The sequence below is a fragment of the Leguminivora glycinivorella genome, chromosome 1 (genome assembly GCF_023078275.1).
Source record: "Leguminivora glycinivorella isolate SPB_JAAS2020 chromosome 1, LegGlyc_1.1, whole genome shotgun sequence".
Taxonomy (NCBI): domain Eukaryota; kingdom Metazoa; phylum Arthropoda; class Insecta; order Lepidoptera; family Tortricidae; genus Leguminivora; species Leguminivora glycinivorella.
Window position 1 is genome coordinate 23,185,980 of NC_062971.1, and position 27,986 is coordinate 23,213,965.

Here is a 27,986-nt window from a genome sequence, read left to right on the forward strand (position 1 = left end):
CAATAACTCACTTGGTGCCCTTCTTAACAGATATTTATAAATTTATGTATACCTACCTAACAACACTAAAGCATAAATATGTTATATATATAAAAATGGTTAAGAATGCAAATGAATTTGATTCTTATTTGCACATTTGTAATAAAGCAAAGTAATGATGTGAGTTTAAAAATAAATAGGTAATTACCTAGACTTGGCTCACGAGATAACCGCCATGTGGGATGTTGATTCAACGATCATTGTTCCGATAGTCGTTTCAGCGAACGGTCTCATAGCGAAGAGTCTCGATCAACATCTTAAGAGACTCTCGCTAGGTGGCTGGATCAAGGGCCAGATGCAGAAGGCGGTGATCTTGGACACGGCGCGGATAGTCCGACGGTTCCTCTCTCTGCAGCCCTAACCACCGGCAGCTTGGGCCCTGCCCCGCTGCTGGCGGCACCCTAGGTTAGGTTTTTTATAATGTGTTTATATGTTTTTTATATTGTTTTGTATGTGTTTTTGTATTTTACTTTTATATTCATATTATAAAAAGCTTAACCTAAGAAGCAAAATAAATAAAGGAAATAGGTAATTAATTTCTTTTTTCTCAAAATTATACCTGTTTCCGGAGCTAAAACCCTTGGTCTTGTCTTATTAAATTGTAATAGTAAATATTGAGTTGTATAAAATAACAATGAAGCTATTCTAAAGTAACTTATACAAGTATTGTCTATCTACAATTCGTTTATGCTCATAAATGTCGTCATAGGGACAATGTTTTATTTATATCAAGGTCTACAATAACAAAGCTTTTTTTTAGCACATTTACACATTAAAAACATTTGTGAAAATTATCACAATTAAATTATTTACTCAGGGATAGAACACGCTGCCGTTTATTTACGTTTCGGATATCACGTATGCTAAATATGTGGATCAGCTACGAAAACCCTTCATGATAGTAAATGAAAATGGCGCTGTAACGATATCCCCGGTACAAAATGAATAATTAGATGGCTAACAAAACTGACGTCGCTACATAACACTTGTCAACTAGTCTTAACCGAGTACTGATAAGAAAGAGACGGTATTTTGAGACACCTTCATTAAGTCATGTTAGCCGTCCAAGGCAAAATGTACACCAAAAGCAAGCTTATAAAAAACTAGTATCTTAAGGAGAAAAATAAGGCTAATATAAGTAATCCAATCGATGTGGTTAAGGCAGCAGCACCATCCGTTGTTTTAGGGTACCCTACGACGTCGAACCAGTCGGATTGGCCGGCAATATTGCGGGTCGCTACTCGTACGTGGTATTCTGTAGACTTTTCCAAATTTTCGATTGTAAACACAGTCTCTGAAATAAAAAATAATAATACTTTAAGAAAGAAGTGTTGACCCGATATTTGAAATCTTATTGCATAGGTATGTCTGAAATTTTACTGGAACTTAGATTGTCAGTCATTCATCCTTTGGAACATGATTGATAATGAGGACACATAATTATATGAACTATCATTTTACTCTTCATTATTACTCTCTATAGTTTACAGTATAATTAGGATATATAAACAGCATTTACACCCGATATGTTAGTGCATGCCAGATGCACTGTAAGTGATGTCAAATCAATAAACAAGATTCTAAATTTGAATAAATTTCCAATTTTTCGTTTGAAATTCATGACCATGGTATCAAATTAGATTAGCTAGTCAATAATAATGCCAGAGTTCATACCGTTGTCTGAAGTAATGTCGAACGTATATTGCGTCCCGTTCAGCCAGTAAGGTACAGTGAATCCTTCCATATGCGGCACAATTTCGAAGACGTAACCTGGAATAAGGCATTAATGCTTTTTTCATGTGTTACAAACAGGTACAAGATGAGTTCGAGACTCCATAACTGCAGTAAAAAGATAAAATACGCTTTTCTCTTTAAGAATACAGTCTGAGGGTTAAGTTAATTAAACCACAGTTTTCCTCAGGGTTTCCTTCGTTTAGAATGTAGTGTTAGCGGAGTTCTGAACATCCCCTAGCTGACAGCTCTGCAGTGGGTGGACGAGTATTCAATATGGCGGAGCCCAGGACCGAAGAAGCGTCATGCTAAGCGTTTTCATACATTTTATATGGGAATTAATTAAGAATCCAAGACTTAGTGCGTTTTACTGTTATTAGTAGTAATAGGAAATACGTTATAAGGACACCGGTGGTCCAAATTAAACCTTTGTGAACATTGCGTAATAAATCCTAATATTAAAGACAATGTTCTCAAAGGCAACTTTCATGAGAGCTTTCTCATGAAAATTTCTAGTAATTTACGGACATTTGGAAATGTCCTGCAAATTGTACTATCAGCTGTATTAGAAAACATGTAATATACCCTTTTCATAATTTGTACTGGCATCATTAATGTTTTTGACAGTTCTAGACTGGCTCTCCCTTCCGGCTTGTCAGTCCTTTCTCTCTGAGCTCTGCAATGGCCGATTAGTATAGTTTCTAATAATAATATATAATTTTAACATGTGAAGTTTAATCGTAATATAGCCTTAAAGGATGTAAGCCAATTGTGTCGTTATTTATGTATAAATAAAACAATTTGTTGAGTGCAAATACGTTTTTATTTTGTGAACCAAACATCGCCTTCGCTGCATGGTGACATCACGTTTCCACCAGGGCTGGCTTCTGCCTTTATCAGGTTATTAGCCCAGAAGAACATGCTGCGAGGCGGATTCAAGAAACCAAGCTTGCTTACGCTGTTCACTTTGAAACGTCAATCAACTTTTTGAGGTTATGTCCATCCCTCATGGCATAATATAACCCAATTGCACTCAACAAATAAATTATCACGATGTCAAACTCACAGAACGAGCACAACGGCGGGCACATTCCCGTCAAGAAGCTTGATAGCTTACAGAATTATTCAAACTGGAAGTTTGCAATGAAGATGTTACTAACCCTAGATGGTCTTTGGGGTTGTGTGGATAGGACAGAGACACCGACAAGACCCACGACAGCCGCGCTTTGGCCAAGATATGTTTAACGATCAAGCCGCCCCTATATCAATATGTAAGAGATGCCACGTCTGCAAAGGATGCATGGAAGAAGCTTTCCGATGCCTTCGAGTCTAAGGGCCTCTACAGGAAGGTTCTCTTATTGCGGCAACTTCACAAAATTGAGTATAACGAATATGGCAACATGTCTGAATATATTGTGGCTGTTATGCGGCTGGTTCAACAGCTTTCTCATATAGACAAGAAAATAGAGGATGAAGTGGTTGCGGAGATCCTGCTCAGCGGTTTGCCACAGGAGTTCGACAACTTGGTATCGGGCCTGGAGACCGCCTGTCTGACGAGTACTCTATCGGTGGAGGTTGTGCGAACACGGTTACTACAAGAAGAACACCGACGGAATGCAAGTGATCAGGAAGGTTTGAAGGTTTACCTCGGGTACAAGAAGAAGAAATCATCATCACCTATGTTTTGTCAATTTTGCAGGAAGAGCGGACAATGCGGACATACAATTAAGCGCTGCTTCAAACGCAAGAAGGAGCTGAAGAATGGGGAAAACCACACAATGCTAGCATCGGCCATGGTTTGCAGCAGAGGCGACAGCAGCCACGATTTTGTGGTTGACAGTGGTGCCTCTCAACATATGGTTTCTGACAGGAAGCTACTAGAAGATCTGTGGCGACAGGTGTATTCAATATATTTTTAATAAATAGTAAATATTTGTACAATAATATGTTTTAAAATGCTGTTACGCTTCGCGCAACGCAAGCGCGGCGTTGAGGTACTGCCCTTATCGCTCGGCCCACTCCGCCACAGATCGGCGGGCGAGCGCGCTTTCGTGGGCGCTCGGAAATCCCATCCAGTCGGCAATTTATCACTCTCGAGGTTGGATGCATGCGCTCGCGCCGCCCGAGCTAACGGTTAATGCTTACGCGCCGACTCGTTTGCATTATAATATTCGGTTTGCTTGTGCGCCGCTTAATGATTTAAGCTTACGCTTTTAATGCGTGCTTTCTTTATGTACTTTTCCTATCTTCTGTGCTATTTCTGACTTCCTCTTTTTCTATACTGTGCTGTGCTTTGTACTCTTACTTTCTCTACTTGTGCTTGTGACTCTTGTGTGCCGTTATTTGACAATATAAGTTATTCATGTGGAACTAACTTGTTTTACTTATCTCGCTAGGCTAGTTCACCACAGATCCTATAGGTAAAAATTCAACCATTTTAATTGCTAATGGTAGTAAATTACATAGTAATTGTACTGGTAAGTCCCTTTTTGCTCTAATGTTAGTTTGACCAATGTCCTCCATGTGCCTGACCTTTCAAGTAATCTTTTGCCTGTAAGCCAAATCACTAATAAAGGTTACACTGTTGTTTTCGATAAGGATCATTGTAAAGTCTTTGATAACGTTAAAGTTTGTATAAATACAAGGCTCAAGTACGACACACCTTTGAGGAGGAGTCTTCTAAGCTCTTGCACTCTAGGCAAGAGACAGCGAATGCTCACTTTGATTCGACTGTCCCAATGGACTTAATCCATAGGAGATTAGGACACTTGGCTAAAGCAGGTATGAGGGTTCTAGGTGATGGGAAGAAATGCATGAACTTTCTTTTACAGAAACAAGATATCATGAATGGTAGCTGCGGGCCGTGCTTGACTGGCAAGATGGTGCGTTCACCGTATCCTGCTGTCAGCACAAAGCGCACTACCCAGTCCCTGGAACTCATCCATTCAGATGTGACCGGACCTATGCAAGTCAAAACTTGGGGTGGAGCTCGTTATCTTTTGACCTTCACAGACGACCACACCCGGAAAACGTGGGGATACCTTATGAAGCATAAATCAGAGGTGAGATCTCATTTTATTAACTTCAAAAGTATGATAGAAAAACAATCTGGTTTATTTATTAAAATTTTGCGCAGTGTCAATGGCCTTGAGTTTACTAATACTAAACTGGCCAATTATCTTAAAGACCATGGTATCATACACCAAACCACTGCCCCTTACAATTCTGCTCAAAATGGCATTGCAGAAAGGGGCTTTTTAACGATTTTGAATAAAACTAGGGCTATGCTGCAGGAATCCGGCCTGTGCAATCGCTACTGGGGAGAGGCTGTTATGACAGCCATTTATCTCAAAAATAGATCTACCAGAGCGCTTGCGGGTGGAATTCCCGAGAGCATGTGGACTGGTCGTCCTATTGACATCAGTCATTTGCGCGTCTTTGGGTGTACTGCTTATGCACATGTACCTAGTCAAAAACGTCAAAAACTTGATGCTAGAGCAAAAGCTCTCATATTTGTTGGTTATGGTGAAACTTTTAAAAGATACCGTTTATTTCATCTAAATAATCCTCGTAAAATTGTGCAGTCTAGGTCTGTTATTTTTAATGAGGATAAATTTTTAGGAAAACATGATAGTTGTAAAGAGACTTGTAGAAACTATTTTCATAATTATCAAATTGATGGCCTTAATATTCATTTGCCAAATAATGGAAATAATTGTGATGCTCAGAATAATTTTAATAATGACTCTAATTTAATGAAATTATTAATAATGAATTTAATGATGTCATTCAAATCAATAAAATTGATAAATCAGCTGAGTGCTCATCCTCACTTAAAAATGTTTCAGATGCTGAGTCACCAACGCCACCGGCGTGGTCGCCGCTGTCTGAACACTACTGCACGGGCGATGAAGGTGCAAGTGACGGTCCCGGTGATGAAGACTGCGTCCCGAAGGGCGCCTTGTCTTCTCTGCCAGAGTCATCACTTGATAGTTGTGACGATGGTGATGAAGTGGGTGCTCCAACGGGTGCTGTCTCTTCTCTGCCGGAGTCTACACACAATGAGCCTACACTATCGGTTATTTCCGACGCGTTGAGGTCACGTCCCATGCGTCGTACAAGAGGTAATGTGCCACAACATCTCAGAGACTATGATTTATCATTGATGGCGGAAGGCTATTCGTCAGAGGAGCCTACCACATATAGCGAGGCCGTTCAATCCTCTGAAAAGGAGGAATGGTTGAAGGCTATGCAGAGTGAGTATGACTCTTTAATTAAAAACAATGTATGGATCTTGGTAGACAGACCAGCTGATGAAAACACCGTCAAGTGCAAGTGGGTGTATAAAAAAAAGCAAGACACTTCAGGTAAGCCTGCTAAATTTCAAGCGAGATTGGTTGCCCGTGGTTTCAGTCAAATTTAGGGAATTGACTACACGGACACCTTTTCTCCTGTAGTAAGACATAACACTTTGAGGATATGACGATCTTAATAAAAAGATTTATATGGAACAGCCATCTGGTTTTAAGAACTGTGATAAGGTTTGTTTGCTTAAGAAAAGCTTATACGGCCTTAAGCAAGCAAGCCGAATGTGGAACTTAAAAATACACGATTTTTTAGCTAGTAACGATTTTATACAAAGCCAATGTGAATCATGTATTTATTTTAAGAAAAATAATAAAGAATATATAATAATTGCCCTTTATGTCGATGATTTTTACATTTTTCATAATAATTGCTTGAATGGTATTTTACTACTTTTACAAACCAATTTCGACATTTAGGGAAATTACACAATTGCTTAGGAATGAATGTTCATAGAGAGAATGGTGTTACAACCTTAGACCAAAAATAATATATTAAGCGTTTGCGAATTAAATATAACATGTCAGAGTCTAAAATCTAAATCTGTTTTTACACCGTTACCGGTTAATTGTAAACTTGAAAAATCTAACAAGACTCACTTAGATGATGAAGTCTATCGGTACAGACAATTATTAGGAAGTTTAATGTATTTATCAGTCTGTACTAGACCTGACATATCTTTTTCATGTAGCCAACTCAGTATGTTTAACACATATTTTGATGAAAATCATTGGCGCATAGCGAAGCGAGTGCTGCGTTACTTAAAAGGTACTATTGATGGCCTTTGTTTTACAAAGAGTAATACTCGTACTTTTAACCTTACAGCATTTGCTGACGCAAGTTGGGCCAATGACCTTTCAGATCGCAAGTCCTATACTGGTTTTGTGATTAAATTAGGTAACTCCGTTATTAATTGGGAGGCTAAGAAACAACTATGTATAAGTCTTTCTAGTTGTGAATCAGAATATGTAGCAATTGGAGATTGTTGTAAGGATATATGTTTTGTACGAAATTTCTTGTCAGAAAGTTTCGATAAAACCATAGAAACTTGCATTTATAATGATAGCCAATCAGCACAAAAATTACTGTTAGTCAAAGGGTACCCCCATAAACGCACAAAACATATAGACCTAAGATGTCACTTTATCAAGGATTTAATCCAAAAAGGACATTTAAATGTAAAATACTTGCGAACTGATGATATGATAGCCGATGTATTAACAAAACCTTTATGCATTGAAAAGCATTGTACATTTAGAGAAGGTCTTAATGTGAAATCTTTAAAAATTAACAAAAGTTAACATCTCTTATATGTCATTATTTTTAAATGTGAAATTCATTCCTATTGTATATAATTTTAGCCGCATGACTTAGAATATACCTGTTTATATTTTTAACTCTAAGCGTGCAGCATGTATTTTATAAGTATGCCATATGTAGAGCCGAGCTTATATAAAATATACACTTAGTATTGATATCACAATATGTAAAGTGTAAGGAGGAGTATTAGAACCCTTTTCATAATTGTACTGGCAACATTAATGTTTTTGACAGTTCTAGACTGGCTCTCCCTTCCGGCTTGTCTTTCCTTTCTCTCTGAGCTCTGCAATGGCCGATTAGTATTCTAGTCTCTAATAATAATATATAATTTTAACATGTGAAGTTTAATCGTAATACATCCTTAAAGGATGTAAGCAAATTGTGTCGTTACCTAAATAAAACAATTTGTTGAGTGCAAATACGTTTTTATTTTGTGAACTAAACATCGCCTTCGCTGCATGGTGACATCCCGTTTCCATCAGGGCTGGCTTCTGCCTTTATCAAGCTGCAAAAGTACATGGAGAAATTATGAATGAATTCATTGATAAATTCGCCATGCACTTTTGCAGCTGATAGTTTACTGCTAAAAGGTTAACTCACCAAGAACAGGCAGATTTTCTGGTTTAGGAGCTATTCCGTCGTCTTTAAAGAATGTACAGTTCTCACAGGAAACTTCGAATGTTATATTATTTGCAGTTGCAGACGTCATCACAACCTGGAAACGTTATAAAACATAATATTAATCTTTGTTTTTTTATGTAAAATTAAAACCATAAAATTACTGATGACTATTTTAAATGTATTTTCCCGTCTTCGCCAACAGTGGGCTTGATCGCTTTTCTTTAGGGTGTGGTATCTATTTCAGTTTATAATGTATTTTTCTACTTATACAACCTGTTGATCTCCGTTAATTTTAAGGGAGCGTTTTTTGGTCAATTACAATTGATGTCTGTAAGAAAATAGTGTCTTGACTCTTACTGTTATCGAGTTATTAAAAAAATGGTTCAAGAAGTGTAACACGACCTTTATTAACTACTTCCTAATATTATTTATTTTGACATGTGCCTTCACTAACTTTGGTATTACTTGTAAGGTTCTTTCGCACATACTAAAGTTATAACTTTATTTATCATGTGAGAAAAAGTAACATGTTTTTGAATTTAATAAAAACCGATGTATAGGACGTTCCTATTACTGAGCCTAACGACGTGTCCAGTTTAATGGGAAACAAAATAAAACACGGCGTATTATTTCAGTACAAATTGGTTAAAATTGAGTACCTAATAATAGTAGTTTGTTGTACAAGGGGGCAAAGTTGTATTTTAACGCCGAGTGTGGAATTGATAAACGAGCAAGTGAAAGGATTCTATAGTTGAACCACGAGTGAAGCGAGAAGCAGTTAATTTGACTTTATTCAAGGTCAAATTACTTTACCCACTAGTGGATAAAATGCGTTTTTACCCGCTGGTATTAAAGGACAAAACACGTGTTTCCGAGCTAGTGAGGGGAAAAAATTATTCCATGTGTTAAGTCACGTAATTCATAAGTCTAATTTGTAGTGGTCGCTATACCTTCTTCTTGACTGAGGGTCGCGATCACATGAGGTCGTTATTTTAACTTTAAAGTTGTCGTTTAAAAAATAAAAAAAATATTGGGGGAAGCCTTATATTATTGGGTGCCAGGCGACGATATACTTACTTATTTATATAGGTAAAAAAATACTTATATACATAGAAAACATCCATGACTCAGGAATAGATATTTGTGCTCATCACAAAAATAAATACCCTTACCGGGATTTGAACCCGAGACCGCGGCTTAGCAGGCAGGGTCACTATGCGTTAGGCCAGACCGGTCGTCAAACAAAAATACACAAAAGTCAAATAATTTTTCATAATAAATAAATAAATATTGCGGACACCACTTACACAGATCAATTTAGTCCCAAACTAGCAAAGCTTGTACTATGGATGGTAAGCGACGATAAACATACTTAAATAGATAAATATACATACTTATATAAGGTCCTAATTTATTAGTTGCAGATATTTTAACACATGATACTTTACATTAAAATAATTAACTTTAAATATAAATTAAGAAATCTTTTCATGTAACTTTTTTGATTTCATTTTCCTAACAAAAAAATTAATTTTAATTTCGTCTAAAAAAAATCATCATGTGCATTATCACATGTCACAATAACACTGTCTGTCATGTCAACAATTGTTTGTTGTAAATGTCGTAAAGGTTCGGCGGGAAAACTGCACATGTCATTGAAGTGGCCAGTTACAGTTAAGTGGTACGTAAAAGAGGTACTAGAATCTGTTCAATGAGTTTTCATTTAATAATCACATAAACAGGGTGTTTTTACGTAGCAAATTTGTTTTTCCGTTTTCTCCAAAAAAACATCGTAAAAGCTATAATGTTTCACGGTTTAATATACTCCAGAGACCGAGTACTATCAGCTGTAAAAATATCTGCATCTAATAAATTAGGACCTTATATACATAGAAAACATCCATGACTCAGGAACAAATATCAACAATGAAAACTTACAGCAGTTGGTGGATCAGGTTTGTTCCCCAGCGACACGTGGAACATGAAGTTCTGGCGGCCCTTGGGGTTCTCCACCGTGCACTTGTACTGCTTTTCCAGCGTCTCGTTGGTAATGTGTAGCGTCAGCACGGAATACCCGTCTGTTTCCTTTGACGTGGTGATCTGAAAATGGTAATATTACATGACAGGTGTCAATCACATTTCCTTTGCAGTACATGGATTCATAATTGTTAAACCTTTTTACTATTTGTATTTCGAACACTCTTAACATGTATTTTATAACTGTCATATTATCTTTCCTTTACTTCTCGTTATAAACTTCAATGTGGTCGCATTATTTTATGTAAATAAATCTTTTCCTTTTCCTCTAATATCTAGAAAAATCTTAAAAAAATATTTTGCTAATTCGCGAAAAGAAAACGTGCCAGTCCATCACTGCTAATCCGTTATAATACCATACCGTAGCGCATTGTAATATGCCTACTTGAAAAATAAATATTTTATTTTCATTTTTTTTTTTCATATTCGTACGAGTTTCGCCTCTGTCACGCGGCATCGTAAGGAGATTCTGGAGACGATATTTTTGCGGTGGAAGGATGGGAACATTAACATTGAAATCTAACATTGTATGTAAAAAATACGCATCGTATAATTTTCTAGATTTTGATTAAAATGGATATATAAAACAACGCCTGATTTCATTCATTATACATGGATTCATTTCGGATTAAGATCAAACAGGCAAAACACAGAATAATTGGACAGGTATTTTCTATAAATAGACCAACAAACTATAACAGGCTTTGACACTGACGTCGTTAAAGTATTTCTCGCGCGGATTTCTATTTGGGTTTCTATTTTCCATGCAGCACTAATTTATTGCAAACGCAAACCGGATTAAACTTTTAGAATAACTGCCGGCGTAGCCGAATGGCAATCGTTGACGCCAGATGCCGACAGAAATCCAGTCTAGCTATGTCGCACCAATACGCAAGAGCAATAGAGATAGATAGCTATGAAACATTATCGTGAGCTTTTGTGCATTCGGCTACTCACGCTGATTCATCTATTTAGTTTTGTTCAAGACTAAATTTACAATATTTAAAATAAAATTAAAAAATGTTTCTATTGGCCAATGATAGCAAGGTTAAAATGGGTTATAATAATAAGGTTTAGATAACAAATGTAAGTATTATCACGAATAGTTAGTGAGATGCACTCAGCTACTGAAAAAACTATAGCTGTTATGTGTTTCGCTACCCAATAATGCTTATTTTTTAACCCCCGACGCAAAAACGACGGGCTGTAATAAGTTTCACGTGTCTGTCTGTTTGTCTGTGTGTGTGTGTGTCTGTCTATGGCATCGTAGCTCCCGAACGGATGAACCGATTTAAATTTTGTTTTTTTTTGTTTGAAAGCTGAGTTAGTGGGGAGTGTTCTTAGCCACGTCTCATGAAAATCGGGGGTTTTTTCAAAATTTTAATTTTGTGGTTAGGTTATTTATATTGAAATCAGTCAATTTGTGAGGATACTAACTTTATGGTCAGGTCCATCGTTTCTCATTTCTTCATCATAGTTGTCATCGTGCTTCGACCAAGTGAAAGTTGGCGCAGGATATGCGATTGCCTTGCATGTAATATTTTTCCTGAAAACAAAACATAAGTTAATACTTAGGTATATACTCCTAGAACGTAAAGTAAAGGCGTTTTTTTTTAACTGACCAATAATGCTTTTGATTAGGGTTTTGACTTACCATTCGTCTAAGATAGCGTACACTTCACTCTCCGAGTATTCATTCATGATTACCGGCTTATCTGTATAAATGCAAGAAAATTATTTAAATTTCATGAAGAAAAGTGTGACGTACATTTTGCTATGTGAATGTACCGTGTTTATATTGGCAATGGAGACAGAGTGGTCACAAATACACGTAATCATAATTGGGCACGACCACAGAACTTAATTTAGATAGAAGAAACAAATTCATATATTTGTATAGGGGCCGAGCGTGTCAAATTTTGTACTGAAGTTGATTCTTGCCTGTAATTTTAAATATGTCTCAGGCTCTTGATTGTTCATAATTTTTGTGTTGTTGCAATTGAATATCACGTAACGAGGCATTTTTTATGTTTTGGTTGACTTAAACTTACAAAAATTGACGCCCGAAAGCTGCAAGCTGCGAGTAAAGACGGACAACTCAGTGGATTTCACTGAGTTCATTTGACACGCTAAGTAGATACGTTTGCTTGATCTATGGTATATATGACATCTGTGGGTACGACCAATATTAATCCTAGCGCCGGTCAAAGAAACTGATTTGACACTATAAGTTTTTACATTTAAAAGCCCACAAAATGACTGCAACCTGGCTGGTAGAATAGGCATTAGGTCACTTGACCCTTTTTTCAAGTCTATTTTATATTATTTATTACTGTCCAATTAACCGAAAAAAAATACAACCATATTTTATTACGACTTGAAAACCACAAAAAAACATTTTCCCCTCACTAGCTCGGAAACACGTGTTTTGTCCTTTAATACCAGCGGGTAAAAACGCATTTTATCCACTAGTGGGTAAAGTAATTTGACCTTGAATAAATTCAAATTAACTGCTTTAAAATTCATAAAAGTAGGTGAATCTAGTAATAAAGATGATTTACCACCTGTAGTGGAACTACTGGAAGCAGTGATAAACGCATTTTTTGCGTTGTAGTTTCCTCGCTATAGTGAGGGGAAAAATTTTGTGTTACACTCGGGTGCAAATGTATTTTACTTCTCGTGTGTTAAAAAACTCGCAAGTTCAGGATTCTATTCTAGAACCACTCGCTTCGCTCGTGGTTCAACTATAGAATCCTTTCACTTGCTCGTTTTTCAATTCCACACTCGGCGTTAAAATACAACTTTGCCCCCTTGTATAACAAATAACTATTATAAAATTTACTTTAACTTAATTAGGCAAAAACGTCATTAGCCATGTTAATCTATAGATTGTCTGCGCATGACGTAAATCGAATTGAGCACAAAATTTTCTGACATTTAAGTTATGAGGCATAAAGTTCATCATGTCAGTGATTGACTCGGCATGAAGTTAAGTTAGGTTCTATGACGTCACTACACGTCTGACAGCGTTTTCGGTGGCCAAAGTTAAAATAAATATTACACACATTTTTAATCGAAAATACGTAGCCACCATACACTTTTAATACCCAAAATCTATAAAAATTGGTTTCTTATGTCAAATACAACACATCAGAAACAATCATTTCTTGTGCCAAATTCGATAAGAGTCTAGTAGCCTTTTAAACGATGATTTTGAAACATACAATATTTTGATACGTTCCTTGAAACCCTCACAATCTTTCGCTTGCTCGGGTGTCAATATTGGCACGTGTTAATAACAAATTTGCCCTCGTGTAAAACAAATAAAAATAACTACCTATTGTCTGCACAACTTTATTGTATTCCTGTTTACTAATTAGTTATACATAAAATGATAGTTTGATAGTTTCGCTCTAGATCAATATCACAATACCTAAATAAAATATGTATAATAAACATACTTACGCCTCACACTTAAGTGGAAGAACTTTTCAGCAAAATGTGATAGCTTCTCCTGTGTTGCTTTACATTTATATTTTCCGGGGTCCATATGACTCAGATCATTTATTCTTAGGACACTAGTGCTGGATCTAGGCTTATACGTGATCCTGTATTTTGCACTATTGACTGAAAAAAAAATGATTCTTACTTACTTACTTCTTAATTGTGGCATAACAGTTAGTGCTAAACATTGGTTTAAGCATGAACTCAACAGTCTTTTGCATTAATTGATTAATATTTGTTTATCAACAGTATATTTATTACTTATTTATTGCAATAATAAAAAAAACTAGAATAATATCTTGTATTGGTATAATCGTACCTATTGTTACTTTCGAATGAACAAATTAATTGGTAAATTTTGGTTTTTCTAGTCATTGACGGATCATAAATGTATAACAAACATATGTGTACTTTACTTAACTTATGTGTAGGTTGGTATAAAAAGAAAAAATAAACATACCTATAGGCTGGCTGTCTTTGTCATACCACTGAATATCTGGTACTGGTGTACCCTTCGCTTGGCAAGATAGTTCAACGTGATGACCTTCCTCGTCAATTACATCTTCTTCCGTTTCTGTAATGACTACTTTTTCTGAAAAAAAAAAAATATCCATGAACTTTAATAAGTATTATAATGATAAAATATTGGAAAAAGTGGTTACAGTGCGGCTAGTAGTGGGTTTAATCATTATTAAAGGTTTTCTAAATTACACAATACAATTTTATTGTAGATGAGTCGTATATAAAAATAGTCGTATGTAGTGTGGTGTGGTGAGTACTTAAATGTTATTATTATTAGTTAGCGTCCATAATGGTTTACCATTATCATTAGTAGGTATCATTACTGTATTACGGCATATAAAAATGATGGTGTAAATGAGATTATGAGAAACAATATTATGACATGTTTTAATTTCGATTAATCGAACACGCATCGGCCTAATCGCTTCTGCAAAAGAATTTGTGGTTATTATGGCAAACTGAATTAGAAAAGAAAACACGTTGGATAACATAATATATGTATTACTTGAATATGTGCATTCGATCATCATCATTAATAAAATAGATCTTCAACAATATTATTTAAATGTAGATTTACGTACCACCTACGAAAATAGTAATATTGCTACTTAGATCGCCAGCCTTACAAATGTAAGTCCCTGAGTCAGCCAGTATCAATTTCTGTATCATCAAAGGCAAAAATGTGGGCACGTCATTAGTGGAAATACGTGGTTCCACGAATATTCTCTTAGCTTTGGTAGATCTCGGTGGTATCTTAGCGCCAGAAGGGTCGTACCATTCCAGGTTCTGCAATAGAAAAAAATGTACAAGTTACTTGAAGATACTTGCCTCTTAGTCAAATCAGCGTCTTTTTAAGAACTGTCAAAACGAATTTAAACGGCTTGCTAATATGGAATTAATATGAAATCGAATTGAGTGACGTCACGGTCAATTCAATTACTTTATTTACTTTATATATTTCTACCTGACTTATTAAATAAAAATTGGATTTAAAAGTAACTTCTGTCCGTGTTTTTCTTATATGATGTTGTATTTCGTGCAAGGTATAAAATATTTTATTTTAAGAACAGTGTAATAGCTACCTTCCCTATTAGCTACCTAAACTACTTTTATTTAAATGGCAATTATTCAGTATTATTTGTTTTACAAGAAGCAAAAGGGCATTATCGCGAAAAAAAAATCAAAAACTTTTTTATAATTTATATCAAAGCTTAGAAAAAATATTTTTGGTGATTGTTCTCGCGAAAATGCCCGAAGTTGATCATAATCGAAGAACCGAAAGATTTCAATATTAAACGACGTTCGAAGCGATTGGTTCGTAAAGTAGAATCTTGAGTTTTGCGAGGGTTTCAAGAAAAAGTTTTTACAAATTTTTCCACGCGGTAAAACAGAATATTTTCACCATATACCAACACGAGTTAAACTCTGACTATAAAACATCGAATTAAATCAAATTCAGAATCACCATTTAATGACCAATTCTACCAGTCAGCTTAGAATATCAAGTTAAAATTTATGTGAAATAGAGATTAAACAAATATTAAAATTATAATATAAGATAAACATGTCAAAAAAAAGCCTTAACTAAAAATAATTACAAATAGTAATTAGTCAATACCGCTCCGCACCGCCTCCGGTGCAAAAGTGCCTGGGGTAATGCTTGCGGCATTACCCCGTTGGATCGCTATGGCCAGCCTTTGCACCAGAAACGATTCGGAGCGCGGGTCTTCTCCCTTTAACCTAAGTCGACGGCCCACGTCACGCACAAAATGCTTCGCGTCCGCGCCCCAGCAGCCCGCCGTCACCACCGCAAAAGGAACAAAAAAGTATCCCGGGCGCATATTTCTGCCGCTTTGACGCCGCCTGGAATTCCGCCGCAGCCCCAGCGCTGCGGGTTGTGCGCCCAATGTGAGAAGCGGCGAAGGTGTTGACACACGTACACGTAGCGTCCCACACCAAACACCGCCCCCTCTCCCACGGGATCAAAGTCAGGCCATCGGGGCGCTTGCCATCCGTGCAGCTAAGACCCGGCGGCTCAAGGATGGACGGCACACCAGCCGACTTTAGTGCCCTCTGGACAATGTCGTTGAGAGCATGGCGACGCGGATGCCTGCCCGTACAGCGACGGCAACTCAAAGCATGATGTCCGCTAGCCTCCACCATGGAACCGCAAAATGCATAAATGTGGTTGACATACATCGCAGCCCAAGCGGAGAGCAACGGACACTCGCAAAGAGTCACCGTCGAGCAAGGTACCTAATTGAGGCGAAGGTAGCGCGTGTAACCATGCCCCTGACTCTGGCTCTGATATAGCCAAAAGCCTAGCCCGGTCAACACCCACAGAACCATCGACAAGACCGCCAAGCACAGCTCTGCAGCCCACATCATCCCACACCCGTTGCACTTTGGGATTTTCTGGCACGGTGGCACCAGGATTTAGGGCCAGCCATTCCCTTAACGCGTCAGCTGCATACGGCACGGTTGCCTCGCTACCATCCAGTGATAAAATGCAGTGATAAGTGTGAAATTACTTGGAAAGATGGTGGATAGAACGCAATTTTCTCATCCGTTTTCGAATAATCAAGAGAGCCTTTAGTAAATACAAGTTAGTGTGGTGGATAATACATACGGGGTGTTTTAATGAACGTAATACAAAACATGTTTTTCAAATTCGTCTTCCTATTGCTAAAACACTATGTTAGATCGCGTGTTGTTAAACTAGTTAATAAGCATTACTAGTAGTATCATTGTTTTCCGAAATCCTGTTATTTTGGTCACAACATGGTTACCCTATGGTTTTTAAGAGAAAATAGTTCGAACCTAGCTTTGTAGCCTAAACTCACCTTTTTGTTCATCTCTGACATTTTATGAATAAAATGTTAAAATGCATTCTGTCATGTTACCTGACACAATAATCAACACCTTGATCACTGATAAGACACCTACAACTGACGTATATCAAGACATGCCATTGTGAAATGAGTGACCACACTTCGACAATTGGACTTATTTATTTTGTTAGAAAATTAGCAAAATTTAATTACGTAGTATTTTAAGACCTGGATACGTGCATTGTATTTTTCGTCGTTAATAGAGCCGGAATCACTTATTTTGGATTACGTTCATTCAAACACCCTGTATTATTATAAATATAAGTAAGTAAGTAAATATTCTTTATTGCACCATTTTACATGTTATAAATATACAGAATGTTGAGTGAGAGTATAACTAGGTAACAACAGGCGGTCTTATTGCTAAAAAGCGATGTCTTCCAGACAACCTTAGGGTAGCTGGAAAAACGGAACAGAAACAAAAGTTAACAGGCAGTGCAAGAACAAAAAGAAAAAATATAGAGAAAACCAACACAAACACACATACATATATACCGAATACATAAATAAATATACCTTACATACACATAATACATACATACATAAATACTTACAATAAATAAAAATGGCAATTTAAGATAGAGATAGATAGTATAATTTAAGCTGATTTTTGAAAAATGGTAGAGATTTTGTTAGTCTTAATTCTACTGGTAAGGAATTCCACAACCGTACAGCCCGGAAGGTAAAAGAGTTGCTATAGAATTTAGAAGTAGATGGTGGAGGAGCAAGAATATGACTTTGAGAACATCTGATAGAAGAGAGAAACTTGAAATGCTCTTTGAGATAAGGCGGAGTAGCAGGGTTAAAGAGAATGCCAAAAAGAAGGGCGAGTATATGAGAGTCCCGGCGGTGACGAATATAATAAGGCATAAATAAAAATGCTTACACCAGGTAAATGTTGTCCTTCGCAGTAGATTGCCCTTCTCTCGCCAACGTTGAATGTGGTCGTCCGGGTTTTTATTTTCAGGTACGGCTCATCACTTTCTGTCGGTGCCGATGATACTGGAAAAGACATACAGGCATAGTTAAAATCAACAAATGTGAGTGAGTTTTGTAAAACGACCCACTTTGTCGGTTCTAGTTACGGAGCTACGGGCAGTTTAGTGAAATATGGCAAAACCTACCGAAAATCAGTTTTCAATAAAAACTGATTAATAAGACTCTAATAAAGTTATTATTTTGATGCCGGTGGATACATGTCAAATTTAAGCACCTTTTCAGGGCCTCAAAGTTTAGTGCCGACCGTCCCACTTTGTCGGTTACATAAAAAACCGTGGATATCAATATCATACTTGTGACTGTTTTAGGGAAAACTTCTTACTTTTTCAATGAGTAGTTGTAATATAACAAAACTTAAGCTATCTTTTGGTGAAAGAATTATGTCTGTATGTCCAATAGTTAATTTTTTTAATGTATTCAAATATTGCAAAAGTGAAAAAGCGACAACTGTTATTCTTTGGGACGGCAAAAAACACACTTGTATTTTGAAGTTATGGAGTGATGGGTATCAAATAAATCGCTACACTTTAAGGATTTCAAATTAGTCAAAATCATGTAATGTATGCAGACATCATGTATGCAGTTTTAATATAAAAGTATTCTGAAGCTAAAAAGACAGAAATAGTTCTATGGATCCCTTCAGTCAAAAATATAATTTATTATATTTATTACATAAATAAAAAACATAAATAAAAATGAATTGCTGTTCGTTAGTCTCCTTAAAACTTGAGAACGGCTGGGCCGATTGAGCTGATTTTTGTTTTAAAATGTTCGTCGTAGTCCAGGGTAGGTTTAAACGGTGAGAAAATATGAAAAATATGCGAGGAAAATACGAAAAACGCAAAAAATATAAAATGAGGGGTGTATTTACAAAAGGGCTTATATCTCCATGTCAGTAAGGCATTTGGTTTAAGGCAGTAAGGTATTTGGTTTTAATAGAAAAATATGAAGATCGTAACTCCATATCGACAAAGTGGGACGTTTTCCCGTGCACAAGAACAATAGATTAAAAAGTCATAAAGGTGGCTAATATTTACAAACACGCATATAATAAATTTTATTTTAGTTTTAATTGTGGCGTAGGCGAGAGGCTGGCAACCTGTCACTGCAATGTCACAGTTTCGTTTTCTGTCAACCCCTTATTTGCCAAAAGTGGCACTGAAACTTGAGTAGTTTCATGTGCTCTGCCTACCCCTCCATGGGATACAGGCGTGATTGTATGTATGTATGTATTATTTTAGTTTTTCATTTAATACATTTTAATCGTGTACCTGGTGCCGTAGCCGAATGGCATTTCTGCGACGCGAAACGAAAACGAAGTGCCGCGAAAGGTAGTCTGGCTCTGTCGCACCAATCCGCAAGAGCGATAGAGATAGATTTCTACGAGCGTTTCGTTTCGTGAGCGTTTTGTGCCATTCGACTACACGTACCCAGCTCTTATATGAATAAGATTGGAGAAAATACAAACAAACTCAAGATAAAGCATTTCATTCGCATTTTCAATACAAGGAAAGGTATCTAAATGTACGGCCGACCTGTTTCCAATAAGTAACCAGGTAGGTACACAAGAAATAAATCATTTGGACGCTTATTGCGCCGATGAGTAACGAAGCTTGAAAACCTTTCCAGTTTTACATAAACGATCCAATAAGTCATTTTGCAGTTCTTGACCTATTTTGAGCCAAGTTTTTAATACAAGATGGCAATGTAAAAATAGCTACTTTTACATTACAATCTTGTATTAAAAAGGAGTATTATTTGAGGCCATCATAATATTGATTCCTGGACAATGTTTAATAGCTACTCTACATACTTCATGTAATTTTGTGTTAGATGAGAGTAATATTTATATTTAACTTTGTTTGGAAAACCTAGCTGCGTGCTCTTTTAGATCTCCCTGAGAGAGATAAAAAAACAATGTTATTTATTTATTGCAGGGCAAGTTTACAATTTTACATGCAAATTACAAATTTAGCATTCCGTAAATAGTCGATAGCGTCGCTCGTGAGGAAATGTAGGAAGTAAAATGAAAGAAAAACTAACATCTGTATTTGAAAACCACAAATAAAAGAGACAAGGGGTATAATAGACTGGCCATTGGTCGTTACGTGACTACCATATTTAAAATCCTATCAACTAGTTCACGAATAAGACGGTTATTTTTTTATAAATTGCATATTCGACCATTTAAGACATCGTTTGCCATAACACGTCATTAAAATAACTCTTGAATTGGGCATTCTGCTGATTATTCTACTTGAATATATGGTTCTTGATCTTCATTGTAAATATAGGTTTATACCTATATAGAGATATATTCAAGAGATATATTCGACAGCCTTTCCAAAGCTGGAGGTACAGGTACCTGCGTAACTTGTTGTGTGGACACAGCTATAATTTTCCTTTTAGGTACTCTTAATGACGCGTACTTTGGACCTGTGGTATTTATGTACCAACGTATATGTATGCTTGCAAGAACTACATAGTTATTTTATGTTGTAATATTCTTCATTCCTTGAACAAGCAGTACCAACAAACTTACAGAAGTCAACCGGCCTGAAAGAATCTTTATGAACAGTTAATAAGTATCTTATTGTGTCGGTAACTATGGCAAAAGTTGTTGGTCGACGTCGATACTCCACAACTTTATCCTTGCCTATTTAATTGTGTAAACTACAACATCTATTTTGTAAAAAAATATTTATAGGTTCCCCTATTTAGTTATTTTTCTTTCATGAAAGACTGCTTTCATAAACTTTGTTAGGTACATAATGTTAAAGACGCTACAAAATATTTAAGCTTACTTTCTTGCCGTGGGACTCAGTCAATCTGTGTAAGAATGACCTATAATATTTATTTCATTATTGTTATTGAGTAAAGTCCATGCTTGTACCTACTGAATAGCTATAAACATCCTGAATTACCAATTTACCATTGCTTACTTAAGTAATCATAATGGTTTATTGTTGCACCGAGTAAATTATTATAATTGTAACTAATATCAAGCAATGCTTGGGAATTAAAAAGGAAAACCTTTACTTTTCATACACTTAGCTACTAGCTACTAGATACAGCTAGCCTTTTACGTTGTGACATTTTATGAAATATCAAATTATGTATTAAAATTTTCATAGTCGCTAATTGTATTCGTGGGGATCACGTCAGAACTTCATTAAGTATCTACATTACCAGCACAACTAAGTCGAGTTGAACGTCATCCTATTTGAAACTTGTGAAGTTTTGTTGTTGACGGTAAATTATTGAATTATTTGGTGCTTGGTTTTGAGAGTTCAAGAACTTCGTCGAGAAACTTATTTATAGAAAGATTATGCACTTCGTAAATTGCATAATTATTCATTCATCATATTAATGTATTTTCTGTTCCCAAATACTTTGTGGGTAATTTTTGGATTTGTGTTTATAATATATTAGTTTCCGTTTGATATCGTTAACAAATAATATCATAGGAAAATGTCTTAATAAACTACTAATTAACAAAAATGTTGTTGCTTTTTAAACTTCAATTAATACGCGGATATAAAAATAAAATATAAAAAAACGTACAAAAGCAACTCAAAATACATAAGTACAAACATTATGCCAGTAAGCATTAAGTCTGCCATTTGAATTTTTTTTGTGCAATAGGTTTAAATAAAATTATACCTCGCTCGGTGTATCACAGGTAAACCGAAAGATTCACCCATTTTCCATGTAAATTTATAGATTTATAACTGAAGTATATACTTATACTTAGTTAACTTATGTTATGTTACCTAAGGAAGAGCGGAGGCTCCCAACACAAGCTATTTTTGCTTACAGGGAGGCTCCATCCCTTAGCTTATATTAACTGTGTAATTTATAAATGAATAAATAATTTTACTTGTCGAATCAACATGATATGACGGATATCCGGTGAGCCAATTTTGGGTATTTACTGGACTTGTCTTATGTTGTTTACTATTTAAATTATTGATTAATTCCCAAATTCAACTATACCAAAGTACCTACTTATATACTAAGATAGAGAATTGGTAATATTATTAGTAATAACTAATGTAAATGCAACGAGACACCAATCATTTTAGGAACATATAAGGTTATGTAAACAATCATTCAACCCTTTCCACGTGTAATTCCCGTCCTAACCTAACCACATGTAAACTTGATAATTAAGTTATACACCGTGTTTTCTTGTTTTCCGTTCAATTCGACACGTCGTTAGGTTAATTATCAGGAACTACATAGGTATATCACATTTTGTTAAATTGGAAATACATTTTTTTAATTCGTAACAGTATGAGTTATGAGACACTAGTTTTTTTAGGGATATTAATTTCATTTGACCTAAATAACCTTGTCTTAAAGTTAATGGAAATCAATAAAAACAGGTTACTATTTATTTAAAATTGCAAACGGGACTTAATCGCGTATTTACTACGTTTTAAACACTAACCTCCGACGTTTCAAGGATGGCATTGTCCCCGTGGTCTCGGAGCAGACTGGCTGAAGTTGACATCAACATCTTCTAGCTGTACGAGTTTTTCGAACTACCCGCACTTGGTCCTGACTACCCACTTGAACAGTTTGTGCACTAGGGATGTCACCTTGTCGACACACAACACTCACGATATATTCGGTTTTTCAACCTGCGATATTTATTTCTTCTTGCATTTACTAATGACCGGGTTCCATGTGGATGAGATATTAAAACCTTCGTCTCGATTGAAATTTTTATACTTCTTAATTTCAATGTCTTCACGTATTTTTCTACTATAATACCCATGATCTGTAGAGAGAATTTTAGGGTTGTGAAGGTTAGGAAGGCCAATGGTTAGGCCTTTACTGTAGCAAGTGCTCAGCAACAGCAGACTTGTTCACCTGGCGATTTTTGACAGCTGCGATATGTTCCTTGACCCTTTCCGCTATGGTACGTTTCGTCTCACCAATGTAGGAACTACCACAACTGCAATCAATCTTATAAACGCCAGGTGACTGGTAGGGAATAACGCGTTTGCAATTTTAAAATATGTGTAAAAATCGTGAAAGTTTGAATCAGGTTACTATTTATTTAATAGATGTTCAGTGCTCACAAGAAAGTCGGATACTTATTTTAATACTGACCCGCTTCCAAATTCATAAATTAATTAAATAATATTGCTGAAGGAGTTAATTATTATAATTAAAGGAGAATAAAGCAAATAAGTAAGTACGTAATGTTTTTTAAACGAATTTGTAAGAATATTTCAAATGTAATAAATACGTAAACTGTGTACCATACAACACACAAGATGTAAAAATGACTTAGGCAACATTCATAGTTTTTCAGAAATCAATGAAACTGTACCGCAATTCGAAAAAAGTATTTTTTTGCGACCGGTTTCAATTACTGAACTGGAAAAAGTTGTTGCTTCTTTGAGTAATTCTCAAGCAGTTGGTTATGACGAAGTCAGTACTGATATTATAAAGATGAGCATTTACATAATAGGCGAACCCTTAAGACACGCAATTAATTTATCCTTGACACAAGGCCGTTTCCCGGAGATTCTAAAAAAATCAATTGTCAAACCACTATTTAAAAAGGGAGACAAAAACCAAGTAGATAATTATAGGCAAATAACACTCATATCCATATTTTCTAAGATCTATGAAAAAGTCTTATATTCAAGAAATAGTAACTTTGTCGAAAGTAATGATTTGCTTAAAGATGAACAAAATGGCTTTCGTCGACATAGAAATACAAGCCTTGCTATCTTCCAATTAATGAAAACAGTCACTGAATGCATAAACGAAAAAATACCTGTAAGCGTTATTTTTATGGATATGTGTAAGGCATTCGATATGGCGTACCACAAGGTAGCATAATGGGACCATTACTGTTCCTATTATACATCAATGATTTACCAAATGTTCTGACACAGCAATGTTATTTATTTGCAGATGATACAAGTATTGTTATTAAATCAGATAATCTAACCACTTACGAACGATTGATTAACGACACCTTGGAAAAAACAATAAAATGGTTAGAGTGTAATAATCTTAAAATTTAGCCAAAACTAAGTTAATGCAATTTTATACTAACAAGGGAAAACCACAAAATCTCGATGTTAACTACAATGGTCATAAAATTGACGAAGTAACTAGTTTTAAATTTTTAGGTGTAACTCTTGACCGGTTCTGCAGCTGGAAAGAGCATATAATCGACCTATGTTCGAGAATGAATCGTTTTGTATATGCATTAAAGAGAATAAGGCAAGTAGTCTCAATAGATGCGGCACTTACTTCCTATTATGGTTATATTCATTCGATTCTTCAATATGGCATAATTATGTGGGGTAGATCTACGGATATAGATGATGCATTTCTCATGCAAAAGAAATGCGTAAGAGCTGTTTATGGACTGAAAACCTTAGATTCATGTAGACCTTATTTTAAAAATCAGAATATTTTGTCGCTCCCGTCTATTTACATATTTAATGCCTGCATATTTGTGTATCAGCATGGCCATCTCTTTCAGCAAGTCAAGGAAGTTTATCGAAATCCTGTAATCTAAATATATAAAAGAAGAAGACTGACTGACTGACTGAAGCTGACTGACTGACTGACTGACTGACTGACTGACTGACATGATCAACTGACATATCAACGCACAGCCGAAACCGCTGGTCCTAGAGATTTCAAATTTGGCACGTAGGTTCCTTATATAGTGTAGAGGAGCACTAAGAAAGGATTTTCCAAAATTCACCTCCTAAGGGGGTCAAATGGGGGTTCAAAGTTTGTATGGGGAAATAAGATTAGTTTGACTATTTTATTCGAAACTTCACAGGAAGATTCCTTAAGACAAATGACTGAATACGTGTTTCAGATTTTTTGAAAATTTAACCCCTAAAAGGGTGAAAAGGGGGTGATAAAGTCAAAAAATCAATATGGGTATCGTTTTCATGGTTTATCGGGTCGCTGATCACGATAAATACAACGTTTTTAAAATCTAACGAGGCTGAAGTGAAATACCTTCTCCCCTGTTGTGGTGCAATGGGGTTTAAATATCAAAAAAATATATAAAAGAAGATATTGACTGACTGACTGACATATCAACACACAGCCGAAACCGCTGGTCCTAGAGATTTCAAATTTGGCACGTAGGTTCCTTATATAGTGTAGAGGAGCACTAAGAAAGGATTTTCCAAAATTAACCTCCTAAGGGGGTCAAATGGGGGTTCAAAGTTTGTATGGGGAAACAAGATTAGTTTGACTATTTTATTCGAAACTTCACAGGAAGATTCCTAAAGACATATAACTGAAAACGTGTTTCAGGTTTTTTGAAAATTTAACCCCTAAAAGGGTGAAAAGGGGGTGATAAAGTCAAAAAATCAATATGGGTATCGTTTCTATGGTTTATCGGGTCGCTGATCACGATAAATACAACGTTTTTAAAATCTAACGAGGCGGAAGTGAAATACCTTCTCCCCTGTTGTGGTTTGTGGTGCAATGGGGTTTAAATATATAAAAGAAGATATTGACTGACTGATTGACATATCAACACACAGCCGAAACCGCTGGTCCTAGAGATTTCAAATTTGGCACATAGGTTCCTTATATGGCGTAGAGGAGCACTAAGAAAGGATTTTTCAAAATTCTCCTCTTAAAAGGGTGAAATGGGGGTTCAAAGTTTGTATGGGGAAACGAGATTAGTTTGACTATTTTATTCGAAACTTCACAGGAAGATTCCTAAAGACATATGACTAAATATATGTTTCAGGTTTTTTGAAAATTTGACCCCTAAAGGGGTGCAAAAGGGGTAAAATCAAAAACACAACATGGGTATCGTTTTTATGGTTTATCGGGTCGCTGATCACGATAAATACAACGATTTTAAAATCTAATGAGGTGGAAAACAAATTTTCTCCCCTGTTGTTGTGCAATGGGGTTAAAATATCCAAAATAGCCATAAGTATAGCTTTAGTTTTTATCTTTACTTCTGGTTCAAGAGATTTCAAATTGACACGGAAGTTCCTTAGAGGAGCACTAAGAAAGGATTTTTCAAAGTTCACCTCCTAGCATGATAATTTGACAGGGGCAAGGACAGGGACAGGGACAGGGACAGGGACAGGGTCAGGGTCAGGGACAGGGACGGGGACGGGGACGGGAACGGGATAGGGTTAGGGATAGGGATAGGGACAGGGATAGGGATTGGAATTGGGATTGGGATAGGGATAGGGATAGGGATAGGGATAGGGATAGGGATATGGATAGGGATAGGGATAGGGGTAGGGGTAGGGGTGGGGTAGGGGCAGGGGTAGGGGTAGGGGTGGGGATCGGGATAGGGATAAGGATAGGGATAGGGATAGGGATAGGGATAGGGATAGGGATAGGGATAGGGATAGGGATAGGGATAGGGATAGGATAGGGATAGGGATAGGGATAGGGATAGGGATAGGGGGATAGGGATAGGGATAGGGATAGGGATAGGGATAGGGATAGGGATAGGGATAGGGATAGGGATAGGGATAGGGATAGGGATAGGGATAGGGATAGGGATAGGGATAGGGATAGGGATAGGGGGATAGGGATAGGGATAGGGATAGGGATAGGGATAGGGATAGGGATAGGGATAGGGATAGGGATATAGGGATAGGGATAGGGATAGGGATAGGGATAGGGATAGGGATAGGGATAGGGATAGGGATAGGGATAGGGATAGGGATAGGGATAGGGATAGGGATAGGGATAGGGATAGGGATAGGGATAGGGATAGGGATAGGGATAGGGATAGGGATAGGGATAGGGATAGGGATAGGGATAGGGATAGGGATAGGGATAGGGATAGGGATAGGGATAGGGATAGGGATAGGGATAGGGATAGGGATAGGGATAGGGATAGGGATAGGGATAGGATAGGGATAGGGATAGGGATAGGGATAGGGATAGGGATAGGGATAGGGATAGGGATAGGGATAGGGATAGGGATAGGGATAGGGATAGGGATAGGGATAGGGATAGGGATAGGGATAGGGATAGGGATAGGGATAGGGATAGGGATAGGGATAGGGATAGGGATAGGGATAGGGATAGGGATAGGGATAGGGATAGGGATAGGGATAGGGATAGGGATAGGGATAGGGATAGGGATAGGGATAGGGATAGGGATAGGGATAGGGATAGGGATAGGGATACGGATAGGGATAGGGATTTGGATCAGGATCGGGATAGGGGTAGGGGTAGGGGTAGGGGTAGGGGGATATAGGGATAGGGATAGGGATAGGGGAGGGACAGGGACGGGACGGGGACGGGGACGGGGACAAAGATAGAGATAGGGACGGTGATAAGAATAGGGATTGGGGTCGGAATAATCGGTCGGCAATCGATATCTAGGCAGTGTAAAATGCAGTGGGAAGGTATTAGTGAGTAGGCATCGGCGAGTATCCTGCATCCGTAATAACTATTACATTCAATGTGCTGTAAGAAGATCGTTGTTTGCTTGCCTTTTATATGTTTACGTTTGCAATAAGTATAAGCAAAATGGAAAAAATTGTAAGCGATAATGCAAGGAAGTACTTTTTACTCTACCGACCATAGCGTCGAGACACTGGTTGTATGAAGATTCCCCAGTATAAATATTTATATAGGTAAAATACATACATATTCGTACCTACTACCTACGCTGTGGTCGCTGTGTAACAATTCTACAATCATTGCAAGAATTTCTTTAAAAACAATAGTAATATGTGTAAGGTACAGTCAGCCAAAACCGGACCGTACAGCAAATAGATCAGTTACAATGGCCCTCCAGTCGAGAATTGCCCCGCTTTACCTTAATCGAAATAATAGCGGACAGATGTACCTACAAAGAAACCTACGGATCCAAATGAAAATCTTATTTTTTGTAAACGTTTCAATAAGAATACTTTTATTACGCGGGCGAAGCCGCGGGTAAAAGCTAGTGTTACTATAAACCTT

General features: G+C 36.7%; 1 protein-coding gene across 2 annotated transcripts in view; it reads right to left on the reverse strand.

Annotated features, from left to right (window-relative positions):
- Positions 1 to 589: 589 nt before the first annotated feature.
- Positions 590 to 27,986, reverse strand: part of LOC125225996 (neural cell adhesion molecule 2-like) — a 151,430-nt gene continuing 124,033 nt past the window's right edge. Inside the window, exons 2-11 of one of the 2 annotated variants that reach the window (XM_048129810.1) lie at positions 17,917 to 18,032; positions 14,721 to 14,925; positions 14,078 to 14,209; positions 13,579 to 13,740; positions 11,768 to 11,828; positions 11,551 to 11,659; positions 10,015 to 10,176; positions 8,056 to 8,170; positions 1,714 to 1,809; positions 590 to 1,333 (exon numbers count right to left, since the gene is read on the reverse strand). In XM_048129810.1, coding sequence (XP_047985767.1) covers positions 1,143 to 1,333; positions 1,714 to 1,809; positions 8,056 to 8,170; positions 10,015 to 10,176; positions 11,551 to 11,659; positions 11,768 to 11,828; positions 13,579 to 13,740; positions 14,078 to 14,209; positions 14,721 to 14,925; positions 17,917 to 18,032 — 1,349 coding nt within the window. In that variant the 3' untranslated portion in view covers positions 590 to 1,142. Of the gene's footprint in view, positions 1,334 to 1,713; positions 1,810 to 7,843; positions 7,961 to 8,055; positions 8,171 to 10,014; positions 10,177 to 11,550; positions 11,660 to 11,767; positions 11,829 to 13,578; positions 13,741 to 14,077; positions 14,210 to 14,720; positions 14,926 to 17,916; positions 18,033 to 27,986 lie in introns of those variants that run through there. The other variant, XM_048129813.1, reaches the window with a different exon arrangement.